General features: G+C 43.1%; 1 protein-coding gene across 5 annotated transcripts in view; it reads right to left on the reverse strand.

The window, feature by feature from the left end:
* Positions 1–25,708, reverse strand: part of LOC144933099 (ARF GTPase-activating protein GIT2-like) — a 72,966-nt gene that overhangs the window by 12,206 nt on the left and 35,052 nt on the right. For 3 of the 5 annotated variants that reach the window (XM_078857624.1, XM_078857626.1, XM_078857623.1), the window contains exons 5-16: positions 21,904–22,009; positions 21,180–21,266; positions 17,684–17,814; positions 13,288–13,382; positions 12,681–12,726; positions 12,191–12,202; positions 11,177–11,225; positions 10,997–11,069; positions 5,524–5,621; positions 4,889–5,000; positions 4,257–4,384; positions 1,966–2,118 (exon numbers count right to left, since the gene is read on the reverse strand). In XM_078857624.1, coding sequence (XP_078713750.1) covers positions 1,966–2,118; positions 4,257–4,384; positions 4,889–5,000; positions 5,524–5,621; positions 10,997–11,069; positions 11,177–11,225; positions 12,191–12,202; positions 12,681–12,726; positions 13,288–13,382; positions 17,684–17,814; positions 21,180–21,266; positions 21,904–22,009 — 1,090 coding nt within the window. The remainder of the gene's footprint in view (positions 1–1,965; positions 2,119–4,256; positions 4,385–4,888; positions 5,001–5,523; positions 5,622–10,996; positions 11,070–11,176; positions 11,226–12,190; positions 12,203–12,680; positions 12,727–13,287; positions 13,383–17,683; positions 17,815–21,179; positions 21,267–21,903; positions 22,010–25,708) is intronic. The other 2 variants (XM_078857627.1, XM_078857625.1) reach the window with 1 other exon arrangement.

A 25,708-nucleotide genomic window follows, 5' to 3' on the forward strand; every position in this document is an offset into this window, starting at 1 on the left:
TTCCCAGACAATACCAATTCACCTTATTGCTCAATCAACAATAATTTGAGTATCAACTCGCACTGCCGCGTGGGATACACAGCCGCTGTGTAAGGGGAGTGTGACGTCAGCACGGGTGACGTCATCACGCAGGTGTGCGCGGTGACGTCAGCACTTGCAGCCAGACAGCAAAACTTTTTTGCAATAAAGTAGAACAATTGGGCCAAGCACGCAATCTTAAAGCATCTTAAACTGAGAAAGGCGGCCACCTGGGTTGCTGCAGGGCTTGCAATTTTTATTAACAATGATCAATACCCGTGTTGCATGCCAGCTCTGTGAAGGACAGGCAATAATAATGCATGGTGGAGCAGTTTACAACATTTGGCACAGGCTTGTGCTAGTTGGCCAGCACATACAGCAGTGGGTCACAGGAACACCAGACGCAATAAGGGAGATCAATGTGCTGCCATGTGCATCTGCACTGTTCACACGCGCACACACACCAGCCCTTTCTAGCGAGCCGTGCACTCAAATGATCAACGTCTACATATCTTTTACTATTCATCAAAACGTTGATTTTCTTGAAAGATGCGAGTGCAATTAATGTATTTACGCCAACATGGCGTGGCTTTGCGAATCATCTATTGTGATGGGATGTAAACACCAAAAGGCTGACGACAAAAAATTGCAATGCAAAATAACAAGATTTTATTTTTTGCATGACACTGTCACTCATGAGTCTGTACTTGCTGCACTGCACAAGCGAATGGTGACATGTGGCTCACTGCAAAGATGCAGCCAAACAAACACCTTGAGTCATTACATGCATTTGGTATGAAATACCATTTGGTATGAAATACCAAATATTACCATCTCCGTAATATGCAAATGTATTGCCTCTACTGGATGAAGGCCTCTTCCATGTTGCCACCAATCCTCATGGTTTTGCAGTGCCACAACCCATCATACTTAAATAATCAGACAACAAACCCAGTCACCAATGACTGCACGTTAAATTTGGTTCTGCATTTAATTTGGCTAAATTCCATCTTTGGGAATTAATACAGTGATCCCTCGTTTATCGCGGTTAATGGGGACCGGAACCCCTCGTGATAGGTGAAAATCCGCGAAGTAGGATTGGCCCCCCTAGGAATTTCCGTATATGTGTGTGTGGGTACCAGAATGTTTAAAATATGTATATTTATACTTTATATATATATATATTTTACTTAAATCTATTTAATTATAAAACCTTAATATTATACATTCACTCACTCACATATATTTTACTTAAATCTATTTAATTATAAAACCTTAATATTATACATTCACTCTCTCTCTCTCTCTCATATGATACGTATGGGAGAGGATGCGATGATGCGCAGCCAATCAGCTCACGGGATACTGTACATCCACTCGTGCTCTCATTCGTCGATCTCGCGCCGGGAACCAATCACGTGCCTTGTCTGAGTGCCCGTGGGTACAGTATGTACAACGCCTCTGAGAGAGTTTCTCTCTTTGTCTGGCATCCTGGGAAACCGTTTCTCTCGCGCATCACGATGAAACAACGCTGCTTTCCGCAATACGGCTGCCGATATGGCGGTATTTTTGAATTTTTATTTTTTGATGAATATTTTTGAAAAATCCGCGATGCACCGAGGCCGCCAAACTTGAACCGCGAAGTGGCGAGGGATTACTGTACATCGGTTTGAGCGTCACGAAGAGCGTGCGAGAAGTGCTGCCTTCTGCTGTGTGTGAACTAGAGTTCTCTTGATGGGATCTCAGAGGTAGCTCTGTGACAACCACTTCCGTGGGCCATTTTCTAACACGAAAGGTTGCAGTGCTCTGCAAGAGATACGAAAGTATACTTCGTCTTGTGACGTGACAAAAAATCTAATCAAATAGCCCGGCTCCGGTGTGTCACCCATGTTGCCTGTCAGCAGTAACGGCAGCAGAGCATGGGTCCCCGTGCGTGCCGTGCCGCACCTCATGCTGCAGGTGCTGCAGCTCCTCGTTGAGGAAGCTGTTGACCTTCAGCAGCTGTTGCACCTTGGCCTCAGACGCTGCCAGGGCATTCTTGACATCCAGAAATTCCCGGATGGCGACGGGGCCATCCGTGTCGTTCGGAAATGCGGCATTCTGCTTGGGGATGCGAGAGAGGAAGGGTGGGGTGGGGGTAAGGACAGAGGAGTAGGAATGGTCGGGGTGTGGCATTCGCACAGCCGGAGCCACTCAGATTATCGATAAGCCATGGAAACGCCACAATAGTGTTGCTGTTGAGTCCGACTAATGTGTTAAAAGCTCAGCACAATGCAATACAATCGCGTGCTAAAAAGGTTAATCTTTGCCCTATCGCAAACAATCAAAGTGCTCACCACAATGCTTGCCTGAACATGTATTTCAAGGGTCAAATGTAATTTCAACAGCTACTTTGGCGGTGATGTAGACGCAGGGTTTGAAAATTCTTTGCTTTAGGTGACTGCGACATTTCTGTCATGCTCATTGCGAGGGATAAGACATTAGACAACCTTGTTAATAATCACTTAGATTGCATTCAGCTAAGGTTACGAATTTTAAATGTTACTTCACAAACAAATGTGACTGTGACATTTACATTACATTGCCACTGTGAATAACTTTAAAAGCTTGTGTGAATAAAGTTGGAGAGTTAAAGCGAGAGTAGAGTTAAGCGCCTTGGACTAGGGCACTATATATATATAAATCTTAATAAGATAATCGTTACATTCCATGCTTTATATTGTCACAAATTCATACGACAAAAAGTGTCAAACATCTACAGTATCTAGGTTAGACGAGTACTTACAAATAAAGATGAAATTCCAGGAATTTCCAATTGGCAAATTGATGTACTCACGAACACAATGTAAGTCAACGTTTCTCTTTACCATACTTCGCCATGCTAGTCACAGCAGGTTGGTGAAGGGGGGAGGGGGAAGGTTGGCAGGACTGTCGCAGCTGTGAGTCACGGCCAGGTATCGAACTCGGGTAGCTGGGTTTAAAGTGCACTGTGCTAAACCACTACACCACCGCAGGACCAACATATATTCTACTGTAATATTACATGGGAAAGTAATGTACGGTCCAATGATCAACCGAGTTATTTATATCAAGAAAATTGCAATTGCCTCGTCAATCCAGCATACGGTGCCCTTTTATAGTCAGAAAGTGACATTAATTTTACGTCTTGTTTTTCATTGTTTGAAAATGTCAGTAAGCACGGCTTTTTTTCTGTATCGTCATTGGCCAGATCATGTGACCTAATCCAAAAATAAATTAAGAGCCAAAATATCGGCTGCGAAAGTGTATATGTCATCATTTAAATATGTCATTACTTTGTCCTTAAGTAGGTGGGCTCAATAAGTAAATAAATGAATGTAAATGTGTCTGTTGGTCGAGCAATTGAATATTAATTACTGCCATTGCTGTACATATTGTCAATTATTATGAATGAGTGTTAAAACGCAAGCTTCTTAATGCATAAAAAAGACAGCTCTAAATAAACGAATCTAATTCAGTATTTACATGTAGACGTGTCTGTGAAACTGCTGTCTGTGCGACGATGGGTAAAGGGTAGTTTTAAGTTGACCTTTACATCAACGGAAAACAACTGAGCTCTGAAAACTACCAAAGTAAACAAATCACGTGTTCATTTACAGTCCAAAAAGACACGAAGGTCACCTGACAAACCCTCGACATTGAGCGCACACACACACATACACAATTTTGATGTCCTGGATCACAGCACCGATGAAATATTTACCAGAGATTGATTCAAACACGCTCCAGTCTGCCCGGTTCAGGCAAGGACACAGAACAACATATTTACAAACAAGGCCCCTTTGCGCCTCGATCTGCTTTGGTACGAGTCGCACGGGCATTGGCACGGCACGCCGGCTAGCCGAGGCAGCGGTGCAGCCATCAAGCGTGCAGGCGGCGCTATTGCACTGGAGCGCGCGCCGGTCGGAGGAGGACAAAGCAGCTGACCACGAGGTGGGGGAAGTTGGAAACAGGAGACTGCCATTTGATTCTAGATTTGAAGCTTTCGTGACTGCAAGGATTCATACTCTTAGTTCTTTCGGTAAAGTCACGTAGGTAAAAAATTAAATTAAAATTTATAAAAAAAAAAAAATGCCATTTGATTCCCATGCACCGGAGCACACTGCCAAGCAGACGACTCCAGCTGCCCGCGGTTGTGGGCAGGAGCGTGGCCACGGAAGCCGTCTGTGAGCGGCGGTGGCGGACGAGCGGTGCACCACCTTGCTGCGGCCGCCCCTGCCGTGGGGGCCCTGCTCCGAGTCGGGCTCCTCGTCCGAGGCGACGCTGTCGTAGTCGGGCTGGTCGTCCGCGGGACGAGCGTTCTCGTTCCGGTTCGTCAGGTGAACGTCTGCCGGCATGGGGAGCGGGGTCAAGGTCAACCCGAAAAAGAAATATGGGCCGCTTCCGCAATAAGTTGACCTCAAGAGCTCGACGTGACGACCACTGCAGCCCGGACTCTCTTATTTGATAATGTCCATCCTGACCCCGTGGTGGAAACTACAAACACCTCTTGTAGCAGCCAGTTTCTCCTCAAGCAAGCCACCGCGGACTTTCCACAAAGCGGTACTCATGTTATTGACCTTAAAATGGTTTTGTTAATAACCTATACAGATTTGAACCCACAACATTATGATTGTGGATAAGTTAGTCACTTGACCGGATCCAGTGACCAATGGTGCTGAAGTTCTTTAACACAGTGTCTGCATTGTTAATTACTATTCACTGTACCAAAGAGCCACAGCACACTGCTTTGCCTGGCTCCCCATACGCCGCTGCGCTTGGGAGCATATTAAAGGTGTTCTTGCCAATCTGTGTGTACACACAGAGGGGGGGGGGGGAGTTGGCTGGATACCTTTGGGCCCTAGAGCAGTCACGGCTTGTTGCCTTCTCTTGGCATCGCTCAGGATGTCGATGATGAGCGTCGCAAACTCGCGAGCGTTGAAGCGCGCCAGCTTCTGCCGGCCCTGGAGAACAAGGATCAAGAGGTGCCGTGCGAGAGCAGAGTGAGAAAAACGCTACGACTACCGCTGCGTTTGACCGGCAAACAGTTGTAGCGCCCCTACAAGCCCGATTGGTCAGCAGCAGCAGCCAGCGCCATCAGCAGCAGCCCGTGCCTCCAGAGCAGAGGCACCTGTCTCCATCTCGACGTGGGGTGTGTTGGCCATACTTCACCAGGCTGGTCAGTGCGGGTTGGTCAAGACGGTGAGGCATGAACGTGGCGGGATAGTACACTAGAATGGATTTTGCTGCACTGCTCATTGCTGGCCACAACGGAGCCCCGTAGCAGCCTATAACACCTGTTATACACATAGTGGTCGCCCATCTAAGCGCTATCCAGAGTCGTCCCTCCCGTAGACTCCGAGGGCCTGACGAGATCGGGCGCTTTCCGGGTGATTTGGCCATCGGCCTACAAGCTTTTTTAATTGTCATTACTCCGCCGTGTATTTTCCTCCGGCCGACACCCTTGCCCCGTAAAGCACGGCTTGCCTGGTTTCGCGTTGACGAGTACTCCGAGTTGACGGGCAGGAACGGCACCACGGTGCGCTCGCTCAGCAGCATGCTGTGGTTCTGCGTTGCAAGCCACACTGCAAGGCACCGCGCGTGCACACACACGTCCTATGAGCTCGGGTGACCGCGAAAAAAGGGGTAAAGAGGGCGGCCCTGCAATTATTGGCTCGTGCCACCGCTGGCTGAGGGGCCTCCTCCTGGAGTGGCCCCCCCTCTCGAGGGTATTTTGGCCTACTCACTCATGCTGGTTAGACATGCTGAAAGAGGTGTGAGTTTCCCACACTTTACCCCCATAGTGGGGGTAGGGGGGGAGTTAATAAACTTTCAGATTGTTTCAACAACCGTCAACATCTCGATACGATGTGCGTCATCAACATCCGGCTGGCGCCGGATTTACTGGCGAAACGTCGTACTCAGATTGTAAATGTTGTGGCTTGGCTCTCCAACACACCGGTGTGCTGTACTCGTGACGAATTGGCACGTTCTGTTTACGTAACAAACCTTACTAATTGGCTGTGTCGGGTGGTGGCGGGTTTAACGACACATTTATATATTTACGCAATCTAACCCAAAAAAACCTGTATTATGGGTCATCAACATCATGACGAATATGTGGAAGATTATAGGAATTAAACTAATATGATCAAATCTTCATGCTATCAAGCATGTATGTGTGTACAGATAACTTTACTGACCTAGCTCAAACTGCCATCTTATGATGATGGTAAATAGAGGAAGCTCTAACAAACATTCTTTACAAAGTGCACAGGTTTCTTTAAAATTTACATTTGGAGAAAAATTGGTTTGACATGAAAATAAAAGATTGTACTGGCACAACCAGGGGCGTAGGGGAAGGGCCACAACATGTGCGGGTGTTGAAGAGGGAGAGATTTCATGACAATCACAATGCCCTGAAAATTACAGGGTGGGTCCACTTCAAAGAACAGCTTCCTAAACCATTCCAAGACTTTGATTCGAAATTATCAATTATAAAATAACGCACACATTTTTGTACTTGCTCCTAATTTAGTGGAGTCGGCAAAATGCAAGCATGGCTGTGTTTTTCCTTTTTTCTAAGCCAATGTGAATAAGGTCCACAGCCCAAAATTTTCACATCTGACATTTTTCTGTTATTTTTTTGGTTTAAGCTTTGAAAATGCCATATTTTGGTTTAACACATCAGCTAAGCAGGCAATTAGCCAATGAAGCTGGTTGTAATCATCAGAAAAACATCGTACTGGAATTGTAAATGTTGTGGGTTAACTCTCCAATACACTAATTGGCACATTTTGCTCATGTGACAAACCTTACTAATTGGCTGTGTCGGGTGGTGGCATGTTTAGCACCACATTTATCTTTACACACCTCTGATTAGCACGATTGGCCACATACTGTGCAAAAGAAGCTCAACATACATACATTATTGACACCAAATTGTACTGTGAAGGATTTATTATTCATCATATACAGTTAGAGAAATCGGGTCAGATCAGACACGCGTGCATGTGCGCTCGCACACGAATATGCAAAGGGCCGTTTGAGAAGTGTCACTGTCGTATAAAGCACGGCCGTAGCCATACAACTAAAGCCGTGCCTACATCACGTGAACATAAATCTAAGCTCTTGCACTCTCCCGCGGCTGGCACGTCCAGGTCAGCTGAGAGTACGTTCAGCTTCACGGACTAAATTAAATAACTGTTTCAAATGGGCTCTGTGCATGGGGGTTGGGGGCATTTTCCATGCCAACCTTGCCCATAATGAGCGTTCCGTGGGGGGCAATCCATCAGACTGACTCAACTCAATAACGAGACGCAACAGGGTTTTTATCTAGATTGGCTTAACCTGAAATGGCTGCTGCGAGGTGGGTGTACAGTGAAAGTGAGACTAAGGGCAGCCAAGATTAGAGGCAGGACTCAAAGTCTCCCCATTTTTTGGACTGCAGAATAATTCCTCATGAGTAAAATGTTAAAGTGCGGCCCTGTAATTCCTTGCTCATGCCACTGTTGGCATACGGACCTCCACTGCAGACAGCTAGTGAGAGCCACGCAAAAGGGTAGTTTGGTCTAATAATAATAGGTTTTTTACCCTTTTTTCTGGTAACAAAACTGACACCTTTTTTGAAGGAATCATGTTTCAATTAACCACAATACATGCGGTCAGAATGCAAAAAAACCACAACTCTGATAATGTATGCATTGTCCTTGAAATTGATTGGTCCACACCAGACAGCTTTTCTTAGAGCCCAGTCTCACATGGTGTTGGATCAGATGACGCCAAAAGGCGTACAATTCAAAGACAACACACTATCAGAGTATGACGGTTCGGGGTAAGCATTTTTTTGCATTTTGACCACAGGTATTGTGGTTAATGCAAACATGATTACTTGAAAAAAGGTGTCAGTTTTGTTGCCAGAAAAAAGGGTAAAAACCTATTATTATATTTTGCTACTGGCAAAGGAGGCCTCATGATAGTTTGGCCTACTCTTCCAAGCTGGCAAGAAGTCTTGGAAGTGGGGGTACTCGAACTTTTCCCCACCACATGTGGACCTGCCAATTGGCGACCTGTAGTCCTGCCCATTTATACTGTTGGGTGAACAGAGGTAGTGGGGATTTTTAAAAAAATGTCTCAATGTTTAAACTGCTGCACCGGGAGATCGATCTGGTGACCTTAGGATCACAAGACCTGTGTGATAATCATTACACCACAGCAGCTTCCGCACACGAGTCTAGGAGCTCCATGAGCAGCACGTTAGCAGTTCCACTGCTGGATTTACACTGGTCAACAAAAAAACAACATTATTTTCTGGCCTGGACTTTTGCAGCTGTTTTAGACTAATTTCAGGGTGCCGATTCCAAATCTGATCTCAGATTTTGCTCTATCACATCTCATTTTTATGCTATCGGCATACCCCATTTTCATTGATTTTACCAGAAATTAACTCTGTCACTTATGATTGCAAGTTGTTGCGAGTCAGTGACTGATCTAGTGTCAAAATATGGTGCTGTATTTTAGGATAGTGTGTTTATAATATCATTTTATGTAAATATCCACATTTATTTAATATTTTTCTTCTGCAGTTTTTATAGAAAATGCAATATTTGATATCTCAAAAACCTGATGTGATAGACAAAAACTGATGCCAGATTTGGAATCAGCACCCCAAAAATACCTTAAAACCGTTGGAATACCTTATGCCAGAAAAAGTGTGTTGACCAGTGTTATTTTTCCGCCTGAGGACGGCCGCTTATATGTTGCGATCAAAACGTCGTGATTGATTATTTATTGATTTATTTTATTTTTCTACCCACGTGACTTTAACGAAAGAACCAAAGAGTGTGGATTCCTGCAGTCACGAAAGCTTCAAATCAAGACTATCAAGTCATCTTTGCAAATGATATGATACTTCATATTCCTGCTTCATCTGTCAATGAAGTAGGAATAAAATCGCAGCTTGATCTCAACAATATTCAACGGATCTTATAAACATAGGCACGGTGACGTTTTGTCCTTTGGGAGCCCACATCTGTTTTAAAACTGGACCCCTTGTGTAAACAGTTCCACCATCGAAAATATCGCCTATGACAAATTTCTAGATATATGGCTTGATTCTCAATTAAATATTAAAACATATACATTAAAAAATGTCAAAATAAGGGTAATTTCATAGATATTCTTGTTCCGATGGAAAACGGAATCCAATCAAATAAGTTTATTGGTACCGAGGCTCTCACAATGCCATACGGGAAGGAGTGTGGCACAGTTTGGCGCCAGCTATCATAGAGTGCAGTCGTGTCGCTATGGTTATCTGCGGTTAGTACAATGTCTTTAAAAACAGCTGCACTGTCTCGTTAAATAAAATTAATACTAACCACTTGTGCGTTCAGGACCCACCCTGCAACTTATTAGACCAAGTTTTTTTGGCAATGATTATAACGTGGTAAATAAATAAATACATTCAAATTAAAGCCTCAAATATAGCCTGGATCTGGTTTTACAATCGGCTTTTTTATTTGTTTTAAAAGTTAAACACTCCATCCAGGCTCTCTATAATAAGACTGGCTACCTACTGCTGGTCTGAGTGTCTTTTATGCGTTTACTAACAAGTCACAACTACGTCTGTCTGGTTTATTAACTGTACCATAAAACCCTTGCATTTCAAGAGATGCTATTAAGCTCTCACATGATGTTTTTCAAATTCTGTAATTTGCCAAAGCTGAGTCTCATATTATTACAGTATTAATAAATTGAATTAACTTTTCACTCTGAAGTTCAAATAGCAATAATTGTTTTTATTTAATAAAAAAAAATAACACGAGCTCCCTCATAGCCAAACTCGCAACATAAGCACACTTCTCAGGGTAATAAAAACCTAAGAGCAATTTATAATCCAGAAAGATTTGTTCCATACATTTATAGCCCTATAAGAATAGATCACGACGTTTTGATCGCAACGCAAGCAATCGTCATCAGGTGGGACAACCGCAGCAAGAAAGAACTGCTGAAGTAGGCTCTTGCTGTTTTTGTTCCACCTGATGACGATTGCTTGCTTTGCAATCAAAACGTCGTGATCTATTATTTTTCTACCTACGTGACTTCACCGAAAGAACCAAAGAGTGTGGATTCCTGCAGTCACGAAAGCTTCAAATCGAGAATAAAAATGCCTTGATTTAACATTTGCGCTGCAGAAAAACCGAGAAAAATCTACTAATGTAGCTTTCAGGAAACTTGAGGGAGGCATGCTGAGAAACCATAACAATGCGAGTGTTAATTTTCAAGCATCCACTCCTATTTTGCAGTGAAGAAACGTGTGTGCGCATTCACTGTGAAACACAATTATAAATGCGTGAACTTATTACAATGAGAAACGTCATCGTCCGAGTAGGCAGTGGCGGCTCCTGCAAAATCTCTCAGGGGGGGCAAATGTCTGGATGATTGATACGGATAAGGTCCACCCATGCAAAGGATAAATTAACAGCTTAAGCATGTAAAGGCAACTTCACTTCTTTAATATTAATGAAAAATAAAGTGACTCTTACAATACATCTTGTTTGTTTCTATACTCACTATTAATATACAATCCACTCAAGTTTCTTTTATTAAAGATTCCACTAGGTGGCGACAAATTATATTGTTGGATGAAACGTGCTTACGTATGATGACGTAAGCACGTTAGTGCGAGCCCTCCCGGAAGCCATAGAGAATGCATTGCAGCGCCCCCGTTCGAAAAAAAACATCTTTGAATGTAAGTCTATGGGGCCACTCGGGGCGATTCTCAGCCGGAGTGAAATCGCCCAAAAAGAGGCGGTACTCCACAGAACGTGACATGACGCTGATTGGACTATATCCAGAGGCACAGTGACGGCTAGCGTGACTCTGTGGTTGAATGACATTGGTGGTGCGTCGCCCAATCGCCCTAATGAAGAAACCGCCCCTGCGAGTAGGCAACACAAACCTGCGTCTGTTTCCCTTCGATCCACCTCATCGTACACATCCATTGCCAGCTCCTCAAAAAGGTGATTATTCAGCTGTTGGAAAAAACACATGAAAAGCATAAAGTGCACGCAACCGTGCGCAAAAACATTCTCTTGCAGCGATCATGAGTTTACTGCGGAGGGCTTCAGAGAACACTTACAGCCTGAAGCTTTTTCTTTGCAGCTTTCGCCAACTCGGAGAGATCCAGGCTGAGCGTAAACAAACAGAACAAAGTCAAATCACAGACCAGCCAAAACCATCACGATACACTGCAAACTTTAATGTGCAAATAGTCCTGTCAATGCTGAGAGACATGTTTATGACTTGTTGGGTTTTTATGGCAAATTGTTCCTGCTCTGTCATTTCCCTTATTTAATTTCAAATGTGCTGCACGTTGTGAAGTAAAGTTGTGACCGTTTAGACCTCTTGCAGATCACATAATGGTCTGCAGAAAGAAGGAGATAATGCGAAACAGCTGAGCTCCCTTCAAGTAAGAGCTCGTTTATCCGCACTAGAGGGCAATGCACATTCCCATGTGCCCGATTAATGAGCAGAGCTCATTATGTGTCAGTCAAAACCAATATTTTTTTTTATCTTTATAACCAATATCTCGGCAAGTTGAATGAAAACCAAATGTAATGTTATTTTTTTTTATTGCACAGTCTTTGGTGACTTGGATGATACTTGAGGGACCTGGGCCAGAATCGAACAAGAAATCTCAGCAGTGCTGGCTCAGTGATCTGACCCTTCAGCCATCCCGTCACCCATAAATTACTGGAGTTTCATGAAGCACAAAGCAAAGTCAATCACTGACATTGTAAGTTAAACGTATTTCTAAAAACGAGGATTTTAAACATCTCAGATAATTTCCTGTATCATCAGCAGCTGAACATTAAATGCCAATGATAAATATCCTTTAGTTTTAATATGTTATCCAAAAGCAAGCAACATATTGGCATTGCAAGGGTCATGCATTATAATATAAAGTATTTTAAATCAGATAGAATATACACGATAAATGTGTTTACGGCAACACAATATTTTCAGTCGCTATGCTATAATAAAATTGTGTATGTCAATCAAGTCTTTCATTCTTGTCTAGATACCTGTAAGACATGATCATACTGAACATTTGATCACAGTGAGATGGCTTTTAAATTTAAAAGATACTTACTTTGGTGTCCTTCTGTTGCAAAAGATTGTAATATATTTATTTTAAACACGACCGCAGCAAAATTCCAACAGTGAATTCTACACACACAATTGCCTTTAACAATGGTCTAAGTTGCACACTATTTCGAATTATAGAGGGAGGCTTACACCTATGAGTATAAGATTAATTTACAATTCAATGTAAGGCACATCCTTCGCACCTTGATAATTATAGTCTACTCAATAATGTTCAAGCATAGCGGAGGACGGATGCAACACCAGTTTCGACGCGTGGATTTCCTTCGAAAAAATGCCACCTGGTTACTTTGCTATGTGGCTTCAAAAGGTTAACAACACTTAGATCTTTTTTTGGCAACAAGTGCAAATTGTTTCCCAGCGTTGGTACACGACACTGCAGGAATTTCGGAACAAATGCACGCGAGGTGCTCTGAGTGGCTGTCATGAAAAACCGAAGTGCATTAAGAGGTGTTTAATAGATTGCAGTCCCTTACCTGTCAGCCATCTGTGGGATGATGAAGTGCTGGCCACTCCTGTGGTCTGTTACAAACACATTAACAAGCACCCGCAAGAGTCAAAGTCACCTGTCGTACAAGCCACATGCATTTTCAGACAAACTATTACAACTTTCATAAAGCTAGGGAGGCATATGCTTTGCAGGTGCCTTTCAACACTGTCGCAGCTATTAAAATCCATGCAGAGGCTCAAGTACTGCAAAGGAATTGACAATAATAATGTATGCTCATAATGCGTTCCGCATTTGAACCAATCGGCACAACGATGATGTATAATCAACATTCACTGCACAGCATGAATGCAAATGTGAAGGTCGCATCGCCTCCATTGTGTCAAACCGATCGCAGTCATAACTTCCTTTTGGAGCATGAATTAAAAATAAATAAGATGAAAATATACTTCAAGTCAAAATATGCACTTCAAAAGAATTATTTTTAGAACTCCAAACAAAGGGATGTTGTCCTTTTGATGATTATATAATCATCATCATCATCAGAAATGGTCAATCCACTGCTCGATGGAGGTCTCCTCAAAATTGCCTTCCCCCAGTAAAATGTACGTCTGTCAGTGCTGTTACCAACTCACCGGGACGCCTTCCACAAAGGTAGAAGGCCAGGCGATCCGTCAGCTCATACTGACACTCCAACAGCCTCTCAGCCAGCTCGTGATACCCTGCGAGCCTGTCGGGAGTGACGGAGCAACGTTTGCGCCGCATTATGAAATCGTGAATATAGAGCTAGATTTCGTTTGATAATAATCATAGTAATTTGACTTTGTAACGCATACAGTGTCCGCTCGCTCTCGAAGAGAGAACGACTCAAGAGGCACGAAGAACCGCAGACAAGCGGGAAGGAAGTCACGCGGTGAGCCGGTGCCAACAATTGGCCAAGCTCTGCGGTCCTCTACATATATTAGGGTGTTATCAGAAAATGTATGAGGAAACCGGTGCACCCGGAGAAAACCCATACTTACGAGGAGGTAAAAAATTAACCCGTAAAAACAAAGTTTTTCACTATAAATCCTTTATATGCGTGGCGGCTAGAGTCCTCTCGTCCTCTGGCTTGAGATGGCTGCCACCTATGGGTCAGATGATTGTCTGCCACCATTAAGCAATTGGTAATTAAATATTAAAAAAAATTTCCCCTTAACAGTGTAACATTTTGGAATTTTTTTTTCACGAAAATTAATTGTCACGCACAACGAGTCTGTGTAGCAAAATGTCAGCTCGATTGGATCACGGGAAGTGGGTTAAAAAACGACCGAAAGATTTGCACGGTCGTAAGCAAGCAAGCAAGCACGCAAGCACGCAAGCAAGTGAACTTAATATAAAGGATTTTAAAAAAACTTTCTATCCCACACAGGCAGAAGAGGTGGAGTCCACATTTTTGGCGTACTAAAATCTCCTGGCTCCTCCTCGGCATCCATGGGAATGGAGTTTCACAACATGTGTGTGTGTGATCTTCCAACCCTTGCTGCCTCCACAGTGCTGGATTACAGGCATGCGCCACCAACGCCCACATCTGTCACTTTGCCAAGCTTGATATTGTTTCGCGATCTATCGGATGAATCTGGCGACTTCTGACACCGTACGGTGTTAGAACCACACATCGGAAGACACTGTTCAGGACACGATGCAATACTGCACTTGTGTGCAAGTAAAGCTGCCTTTGCTTTTGTGTGTATGTATGTTGAACTTCTTTCGCACTGTAGCCAACTGTGCTAATAAGCTTGTACTGTAGTGAAATGCCACTAAAATCTGTCACAGGTATGTATGTATTTCTCTTTATGGTACAACGTCGTAAATCCAACTCACTGGGGATTGAGGCAGATGTGTGTTATCACGCACCATGGATCTATGCTCATGCAGCACCACGAATCTGCTTTGTGAAATTTGCCAGGAAACTGGCTAAACGGGATCATCCATATAACAAATCAAAATAAACTTATGTGAAAATGTCAAATATGTGAACATGGAGAGAAAGGGATAGCACTACTGTGCACAAATAAGATACTGGAAAAAAAGAAAGTCTAAATTACTTTGAATACAGGAAAATTCAGTGTGCTTGGAAGTGAATGTATGCACAATTAAGATTACATGACTGTATTTGAAAATGTCATATTTGTGAACATCTATATTGGAAATTACAGTTATACCATTGCATAAATATGGATATGTGACGATTGGAGATGCGACGTTGTACTGCACGCAGAGAGGTTTTCCAGGTCGGAGGCCTGCTACAGCAAACTTGTTCTCAAGATGAAGAGGAGCGATTGTTAATAACTTTCACAGCATTTTCACAAGGAAAGCTGTGACTTTCCACGAGGTATTTATAACTCATGGCTCCTTGAAAAGGGCAGTCTCCGATAGAGCACATCAATAATTCACTCCTGGAGCTACCATCCACCCGTGGACTCAGACTAGGGGACGGCGTACGGGCAGTGCCACATTGCTGAACGATAACCGCTGGGCTCCGCTCGCTAACCCATTCGTGAGCGTACCCCTGCCACTCTACACACGCCTAGGGGGCAGGCGTGAGACGGTGACACTAGTCACAAAGCGATCGCCCACAGTGTGCATCGATGTCATCATGTGTGCGTGCACAACGGCATGTGCCGTATCGTGAATATCAATGAGTTTTCTGGAAATGGGGTGTTGACAATGAAGATTCTTAAGTTTCCATGGCAGCGTCCCAAGAGTCTACGAAGTAGACCAAGTAGGAATTCATGGGAGAAGTGTTCTCAGTTGACCTCATAGTTGACCTAGTTTTTTGGTTGTTCTCATTGTTTTCATCATGTTTTCATCGTGAATTCATCATGCATTTTAGTGCACATGAATTATACCGGCATAAACTATTCAAGGTTAAGTTACTAATTTCCTTCATTAATTCCACATTACAGGGTGGCTTTCCCCCCCAATGGGATGTTTCCTTGATGGGAGTTTTTAGCATGTGTGAAGAAGCCACGGAGTGGCAGGAAGTGACACTTAAAGGTTAATGTAGTTGCATAAATTATGTTATTTTAAGCATTCTAATGACTCAATTATGTCAAGTAATAAGTATTGTTTAAATAACGACCTATGCGAAAACATTAACCTCTATGTATCATTTCCTACCACTTCTCTGCTCCTTTGTAGACGTACATTGATGATGTCACGTCCCCTATTTAAGGCCCCAAGGACCGGAGGATATTTTCACAATTCAGGCTCCTGTCGAACAGTGTTGGTTGTAACTATAAGTGAAACATCGCACCCATTTAAATGCTGCACGATTTCTCTCCCTAACACACCGATGTGCTACAGCGGTAATTGACACTTTCGTTCACGGGAAAACTTAATTCACCGTCTGTGTCGGATGAAAGAGGGGGTTTATGACGTGCTTTATTTACCCGACATGACCCCAAAAAAATCTATCTATTTTGAGCCCTTACATTCGTGCGTTGAGCTTTCAAATGTGATATGGAAGAATACGTGACTATCACAAATTAAACGGCAGTCATATTCACGCTCGTCAAAATGCTGTTGAACTAGTCTGCTCAAATCAATTTAGTTATAAAGAGGCCTTAAAAATACACTGTTAGAGGCATGCCGACTCTTTGCCAACAGAAAAATAAAGCAGTCTATGATAACTGTGACCAGAGCTGGCTTCAACGTCAATCTGTGTGTCACTGCAAAGTAAAACTCCACCAAAGGCTAAATTTTCGCGTATAAATTGTGCTCAAAACAACCGATAAGTTAACATTATGCCTCGCGCAGGGACTTCGCATTTGATTTAGGTGTACAATCAGACCGCCGGCGAGATTGTGTGGAGAATGGTGCCTTATTGATTTTCTTCAGCTCCCACAGAACATAAAGAAGGCTTACAAATTACATCCCTTAATTTGCCCCGTGGGATTCATTGTTTTTCAATAAAGCATCCATTTCAATTTTCTTTCTGCTTCCACATTACATTGATTGGGTTGGCAGCCTTTTCATTGCTCGTGTTTTTTGAAGCTGCTGAATATCCCAGCAGACCAGTAAGACTAATCGTAATAAAACAGATTAAATGCATTATGCTAAACTTGACGGATCCTGCAACATTTTTGTTAGTTTTTGTGCAGTAACAATTATGTCCAGCTCTAAAATTATGTTAGTGTACTACACGGGTAACAAATTCATATCAGAAACATCATTGTATTGTAAGCAAAGTATGTGAGCTTGGGCAGGACACAATTCATTGGTATTAAAATTGCATGCAAGGTGTTCACTGTGAATACCCTTTGCCCTATCCTCAGCTGTATGCATAGACTCTGCTGCGGAGTGAGATTAACAAAGGTGCAAATGGCAAAGCTAACAACAGCCTTCATCATAATCAGCAGCCACCGTTGATCCACTGCTGGACGAGGGTCTTCCCATGATGGATTACGTTCCTACCCTCCCCAGTGACTTTAAGACTTTCTCTGTAAACCTTAATATTTCCTGAATAAAGCCAGCCAGCCAAAGTATCAAGACCTTCCTATCTTCTCAGTGACAGGAATATACACACTATTTTAATGTACCCATTGCTTAATGTACACGTTCAACTGAAGCAGCAACGATATACCATATTATTTATTGAGCTGCATTGGCTTCCGGTTGCTGAGCGAAAACATGTCACACTCCTTATACAGAAAAGTGCTTGCGACAAATGAACCACAATACCTTGCTGATCTCAAGGAGCATAAACCATCATGCGAACTCCAGTTATCCTCACAGTAGCTTTTGACTAACTACCGAATAAAGACGGTCACTGCATTGCACGCTTTCAGATGCGCTTCTGTGGCCGTCTGGAATGCTCTTCCATCCGATATTAGGAAGCCACTGGAGAGCTATGCCCTTTTACATCTATATTGAAAACTTATTTCTTTAGAACTGCTTTTTGTGTTTAGTTTGTTGTCCTTCCCCCGTACCTCCGATTAGCACGGTTGGCTACGTACGGTGCAAAAGAAGTTCAACATACATACATACCGTGCGTATACCACGGGGGTTTTTCCATTGATGTCCAGAGCCCCAGGGTCTGCGCCGTATCCCACCAGCAGCTCTGCCTGAAGCGTCTGCCCAGCCTTAGCTGCCACGTGGAGAGGAGTGGAGCCCTTATCCTGGCTCAACACATCGCGAGAAAGCAGCAGCAGCAGCATTGAGAGGGCGGGCCACAGACGTAACTTTCATACAGATGCAAGCCACATTTCACACAAGGTAACAGAACAAATACAAACAGTGCACACGATGATATTGTAGTTTTTTTTTTACAAAAATAAAACAGTTTCCACAATGATATGAAAAACCTGATAAATAAGTGTTAAATATGGTATACATACTATATTACTGTTTAATGACGTTTCCATTCTGAGCAGATGTCTGCCCACACTAGTGGCCCACTTACATTTTATCTTCCACTTCCTATCACAGCCCAGAGGCATAAATTCACCGTACGGCACTTTGGTACGTGGCCAAACGCATGCCAGTCCTTGTGGCCTTAGAACAACGTGAGATGAGCACAGCACGACGAGGCATGTGACGATACGTCAACTGCCATCATTACAAATCATCATCATCCTCACCAGTCGTAATCTACCCACTGCTGGACGAAGACCCCCTTCCCAAGCTTTCAACATCTTCTACGGTTCATACGATGTAACTATCTATTTAGCTCCTGCAGCAGACGCAGCGCATCAGCCGGTCAAGTTTTTTTGTTTGTTGTCGGCGAGGTTACTGGGATTGTGCCGTGCGGCTCCGGTGAGTCCTCTGGGTTGTTGGCGCGTGTCGCTCAGCATGACTTCTGATGTTATGCCCCATGTCCTGGGATCTTCTTCGATTAAAAAAAATCGGCAACCAAACGTCGGATATGGTGATCACGTGCTATTCAAGGAGTCGAGCCCACTCGCTGCTTAAACCCAAAAAACACATCGGAGAGCTGGTCACTGGATTATTTATAGTCAGGCAACTCAGTTAGTCCCATTCCTATAATTTCACAGGGTAGCATGTGTAACCACTTGTGTGGAACCATAATCTCCTCATCTGCCCATGGCAATATCCTGAAATAATTAATTAAATGACTAAGTACATTTAACTCACCAAGCTTCTCTAACATCATGAAACAGGTTGGCATATGCAATTTTTGCAGCATCAGCAGAAATGTGCCCTTTATGTGCTTTCACTCACAGTCAAAGCACCCACAGACATAATCCATGTTAACCTACAATGTCAAAATAATGCCCCTGCATTGATTCCCGAGGCTGTACATCAGAAAAACATGACAATGGCATTTCTCTCACTGCATCAATGTAGTGTTACAGTAAAGCTGCCAGAATGGCAGACGATTTACTCCAAAGGTAATTCATGCATGAGCAGCTCAGGTATTATTCACCAAACTCTCTAATGTCATCCTCCAAACGCATATACGAGGCTGCTGCAATTAAAGTGGCAGGAGTGGAACACTGTCCAACACGGTCTAACAGTTAAACGTTTAAAATAATGACAAAGTTTCGTGCTTTCTTCTGCACACTTGATGGGCATGCAGAACATAAGTACAGGATCCAATCACACGATAAACATATGGGCTCGAATTCAGTGGCGGCTCCTGCAAAATCTCTCAAGGGGGGGCAAATGTCTGGATGATTGATAAGGTCCACCCATGCAATGAATAAATTAACAGCTTAAGCATGTAAAGGCAACTTCACTTCTTTAATATTAATGAAAAATAAAGTGACTCTTACAATACATCTTGTTTGTTTATATACTCACTATTAAAACAAACCACTCAAGTTTATTTTATTAAAGATTCCACTAGGTGGCGATAAATTATATTGTTGGATGAAACGTGCTTACGTATGGTGACGTTAGCACGTATGATGACGTAAGCACGTTAGTGCATGCCCTCCCGGAAGCCATAGAGAATGCATTGCAGCGCCCCCGTCTTTGAATGTAAGTCTATGGCGCCACTCGGGGCGATTCTCAGCCGTAGTGAAATCGCCCAAAAAGAGGCGGTACTCCACAGAACGTGACATGACGCTGATTGGACTATATCCAGAGGCTGACAGTGACGGCTAGCGTGACTCTGTGGTTGAATGACATTGGTGGTGCGTCGCCCAATCGCCCTAATGAAGAAACCGCCCCTGCTCGAATTTAAGAAATGCACCAGCTGCTATATAGGTAATTTGCTGGGCACGGGAAATGAAATGGAATTGGAACAAAACTAGATTAATGACATTTTAAAAACAGATACCTTCATCGAGCAGATTTAGAAATAATGATCTACAATGTACGGATGAATAAATCCCCAAGCTGGATAGCTATAAAGATGAATTGTTTTGTCTACATATGTTGCTTATAGCATCAGGTACAAAGATACATTAAGCAAATTACACAAATAGATAGAAGTCGTGTGCAATTCATTACCCAAAGCAAATGAGCATGCAAAAATGTATTTTCCGTGAGTGTACCAAAGTATTTCATTGGAATCATCAATTACAAACATAAAACAATAATTTGGGTCAGGAGTTAACGCACAAGTAAATAACATCCTGCAAACCACCACAGATTTCCAAAGCTCATCATCAACGCTTTCCGATGTGTTTTCGGGTTGTACCACGTGTTGTTTTGGCATGTCTGTGTGCTGGGAACTTCTGCAGGAGCTGAATTTCCAGCAAGTCACAAATGACGCCAAACAATACGCGGCACAACCCGCAAACACATCGGAGAACTGTGCGGCACAACTCTAAAATCCTACGCAGTAGTGCGCTCATTGCCATCATCATCAACATTCATTTAATATCGCACCTTTTACAAAATTTAATGTCCCAAAGCGCTGTGCATTTAAAAAGAGAATAAAATTACAACAAAAAACGGTAACAAACGCCCCCCCCCCCCCAATAACTATTGAAATTAGGCATTCCTAAATAATGCACAATTCACACAAATCACTCATCATCCACATTGGCAGCCACTGGGAATGTACAGGCCCAAGTCACGCACTGCAAGTCTCCCATGGGCATCTGGCCACGATGCTCACACAATAGTCGGGCAGCATCAGCTGGGTCAGGGCCTTCAGTTTCAGGCAAGGGGTAACGGTAAAGGTGCAGAGCCCTGCAATTGCTCGCTCACGCTATTGCTGGCGGAAGGGCCTCCACAAGCGGAAGCTCTAGAGAGCCCTCTAGTCGAAGGTATTTTGCCTACTCTTCCATGCTGGCCAGGCATCTTGCAATAGGTGGATATACCCGCACTTTACCCCACTACACGCAACCTGTTGGTAGTTTAACTGCGGTATAACCATTTATACTGCTGGGTGGGATTAGAGAAATTTGTACATTGTTTCAACTGACAATGCCGGTAGATGGAATCGAATCGGCGACATTTGGATTGCTGGTCCAGTGTGCTAGCCATTACTCTCCGTGGCTGCTCCTCGAGCCGAATGAAACAGATGCCGAATGTATTCCAGCTCGCCACGGCGATGTGGCATTCTCACCGTATGGAAGAAGTTTGCATAGGCCCCCAGGGACAGCAGCCGCAGGCTGGTCTCCAGGTTTCCAGTTCGCACACTCGAGTGCAGTTGCTGCAAACGGGGACAAACACAACAAGGTGTGCTCGCCGCGGACGCAGACGCATGCTCCCTGTAGAAGGGCGGGGAGAGGGCGCCGCTGTGCAGCCATAACATCCGTGCAACTTTTTTAAACTTCCTCTGCAGGATTCTCAATTTGATAACAATAACAATGACGACGATTTAAATGAATACAAGAGCGGCGTGGCTTTCCTGCAGACGGATTGACTGAACCCTGCAAAAGGAATGTGGCCACCTATGATAACCTGGCGTGCATGCTGGTCATCCATCAAAGTGCTTTCCAGGCTCAACTGCTTTGTTTCCAAGATCCCATGCGATCCAGCACATTCTGGGCAATGATTTGGTTATCGGTACATCTCAAAACCAAGTCACTTAATATCCAGTGTATTTAAGCAACTCTTTAATATATTTCAAACACCCTCCATATTCTTAAAATAATTACAAGGAAAAAACACTTTGGCCATAACAGATGACAATATTGCAGCACAGAAAACTGGATAGGACACATAAGTGATCACGGTGCCTTCCAAGCGTTTAAATATAAACGAGATGTAGGAAATTTCACATAGCTTAAACATTGTGGCATGGATAACACTGCGCATTTCACGACACCCTCAGGCCTTTGTTATACCTTGCTGATGTCCTCGGCAGTAACACTCTCGTCATCTCGAGATGAGAAGCGGTGCACGAATGCCAGCAGCTGGTATTTGGCCCGGATGTACTCAGCCTTGGTGGGGCTGCAGGGCAGACACGGACTTTGTCAGACTCCCCACCACCCCGTTGCTAATTCTGCAGTCCAGAACTAGGCACGCGACGAAAGTAATTCAATTGCACGGAGATGCAATTCATTGTTATGGTTCAGGGTCTCGGTTCAACTCAGGAAGGCATTATGTTTTGTCTAATTTTCCAAGTCTGTCTCGTTTGTGTGGCCAATCCTGTTTCTACCGTTTGTCCAATTTGTTCCGTTTCGTTTATGCCATTATGCTACAGATAACACGCATAGCATATATTTTGAACATAACTGCAAGAATGATAAGTAATCAATTCTTAGATGCACAATTTCAAACGTATGTTGTGCATTTAAGAAATTAGCTGCTCAGAAGCTGAACCAGAATCCACAGAAACTCAATGCATCTTGAAATGATGAAAGACAATGAATATGACTTCTACCTCCTGTTGGTGTACGCGATATAAATTATAAAGAGCATACTTTACCAATGCAGCAGACATCCAGAATATGCTTAGAATAAATGTACAAGAATGTTCGCAATTGCTATGGCACTTTGAATCTGGCGTCTATTATCACAAAGCACATTACTTTCTACAAATATAATTCAGATAGTTAGCAAATATAACAGGAAATTAAAATTTGTATATAAAGGAAGTCGTAACTATTTGTGCGGCAATGCCGTCGCAGAAAACAAATGTTTGAATAGAAGTTCTACCTAATATCTGGCAAAAAAATTATATCTGTCACCTACCTGTGAAATATAGCCACAATAATGGATAACATTTAGCCAATGATAGAGTACTAATAATTGCTGATTTTCACAATTCCAAATTTGTATGCGCATTCCAAAGCACGTGGGCCACATGGAAAACTATCCTGCGAGCCTTACGAAGTTGATTCTACTCAACTTCATAACCCTAGTTATAACTTTAAATGTGACTTAAATATGTATGGAACATAACTCAACTGCTATTGTTTTGACCTGTAATGTAATTGTACAATTTAAAATTTTGCTAGAAGGCTACACAAGATGTAGCTCATAAATCCGTGCGCACAATAAATGTATCGCTGCTCCTCCATGCCACAAACGCTGCGGGCTGGCGTTCAACATGTGGGATGCTAAATAAAAATGCAATATTAAAAACAGCTGATTTATGGCGACACAGCACATCCGTATGAAACTTCCAGCTGGGCAGCTGCGCCCGAGTGTGTAATCGCTGGCGGCATCTCCTTAGTATCAAATACCTGTCTCTGGCGAGACTGTGGGGGGAAAAAATGTGTCGGGCGGGAGGTCGGAGAGGATGGGAGGAAATTGGGTGCATATCTCTAAATTTATAATTTACTCCAAAAAGTGTCGGTCTAGAAAGCCGACAATTCATCCATCCCTAGGGCAAGGCTCGTCTGACAAGAACGTATCAAGAGCACACACGATTTAACGTGCTGCATGGAGGTGTCATCTATCACCCTGATCATCCTCCTCTTGCCAATGTGCTGGGGAAATGAGTTCGTAATCTTTAACTGAAGCAAAAGTGGACTTTTTTTGTGGTGACATTTTTCAATTACAGCCAGCTTGGCAGGGCTCCTTGCTATGCGCTTTTAAAACACCGTTGCCTCGACCTTTATTTTATGACATTCTGAAAGCCGATGCAGATATATTATAGTAATAGAGCTGGGTGGTCTACGCTTAAATTATCATTTAATAAAACTGCTCTATGTTGCATGTGGTTGGGTTATGGCATTCTGAAATTGAGCCAATAACTCGAAGGTCCAGCAAGCCGGGTTTTATGGTTTCAGATCATCACAAACTGCTGTGGAATAAAACGTTACAAAACCAGCAAGACGACACTTTTCAAATGCATTCGGCTGTCAAATAACAGAATGCATGAAGAGTAACACAAATGCATTCTCAGCTGGGAAAATAAGAACACACGGTTCTGGACATTCAAAAGCACATTGATTACCACTGATATTTGGCGATGCACTAAAATAATGCATCGCCAAATATCAGAAAGAAGCATTTCATCTCAGTCCACCTAATCATAAACGTATTTGCTGTGCTTCCTCGTAAAAAAGTTGCACAGCAGGTGCCGTCTCACAGATATTCAGTCTCAGTTTGTGGATGATCAACAAACCACACCTCCGAATTGTCTGAACTACAAGCATGCGCCACCACACTTGAATATGAAAACATACAAACCTCACCTGCAATAAAAAAACGAGCATAAATATCTTATCTTGCAATAACCCAGCACAAAGTCCACCAAAGCCAACATTCACCCACCATTGATAACTGATGCTTACATAATATGTTTTTTCATTCGTTGCTATAGCTCTCTGATGAGTTTTCGGCAAGATGCCCAACGTTTCGCCCCATGTGCTGGGGAGAGCTGAGGCTCAACCAACATTCAAGAACTAGTGATGCCAGCAGCGGCAGGCAACGTATGTATGTATGTTGAACTTCTTTCGCACCATACGTAGCCAACCGTGCTAATTGGAGGTGCGGGGGAAGGACAATAAACTAAACACAAAAAGCAGTTCTAAAGAAATTAGCTGCTTAATCTATTTCCTGAACAAGCTCCCAGCACTTGGGCCAAGACATTGGACACCACACCGAATAACACACGATTCAAGCCGTAAAACATATCGGGGAGAGCCATTAAGCAGAACTGAAAAACCGACGTAGAGGTTTGCTCTTCAAACATAAGACTAACAAATAATGCACTCACATTCTTAAACCGAGGAAAAATTAAACCACAAGTAAATCTATTTCTGCACCAGATCAACAAGTAAAGCCCATAACGGAGCATTATTTCAGAACCTCGGATGGAAGAGAAAAACTAAATGAAACACTTCAATGGGGTCTGTCAAATGAAACGTGCATTGTCACAACAAATTACATTGTGCCCAATGTATCTGACACGAGGCAATTCTCATTGGTGCAGCCGCACGACCTACACATAATGGTAATATTTACGATGAGCACGTAACTTCTGTCAGAGCCATACTTCAGCCAGAGGAAGGTTGGCAAGGACAGCGGACCCCCACACGAGTGGGACAGACACGTGGAAGAGGAAGATACTTCAGCCTGAAGGACATTAACAACACCACTTCATTTTTGGCGGACATTGCCAACGAAGTTCAATATACACACAAAGCTCGTACCAGCCTTGTTTAAAAATGAATTGTTTCCAAGAACATCCATGGTGCGAGTACAGTATTAATTCTGCCCGTTTCCTCTCTCTATGTAGGATGACCAACCCGCACTAAACATTATAATAAAGTAGGATCAAACGACCCCATGTGAGAATGTTACATTTACCCAAATGAAGACACACTTAAGCGGTTGTGCTTTCGCTACGTTGTCCCCACCTGAAGAAGGATGCTTGTGTTGCGCCCGAAACGTCGTGATTTATTTGAGTTGTTTTCATTGATTTTATTTAATTTTTTACCTACTTGACTTTACCGAAAAAAAACAAAGAGTATGAAGAAAACAGCAAATGAGTTTGTAAAAATTATCGCAAAAAAACCCCGATTCTTGAACAGAGCCTCGACCCTGAATCGTCATCGAATCGCTGGGCGGGAATGAGTGAATTATTTACACGCCAAATATTGTGGGCACTCGATAAATATCTTGACTCGAGCGAACGAAGGTTTACTTAAAGAAGAAGCTACTCTATGAAATCATTAACATTTACAATCTCGCAAC

This window comes from Lampetra fluviatilis, chromosome 6 (assembly GCF_964198595.1).
Source record: "Lampetra fluviatilis chromosome 6, kcLamFluv1.1, whole genome shotgun sequence".
Classification (NCBI taxonomy): Eukaryota; Metazoa; Chordata; class Hyperoartia; order Petromyzontiformes; family Petromyzontidae; genus Lampetra; species Lampetra fluviatilis.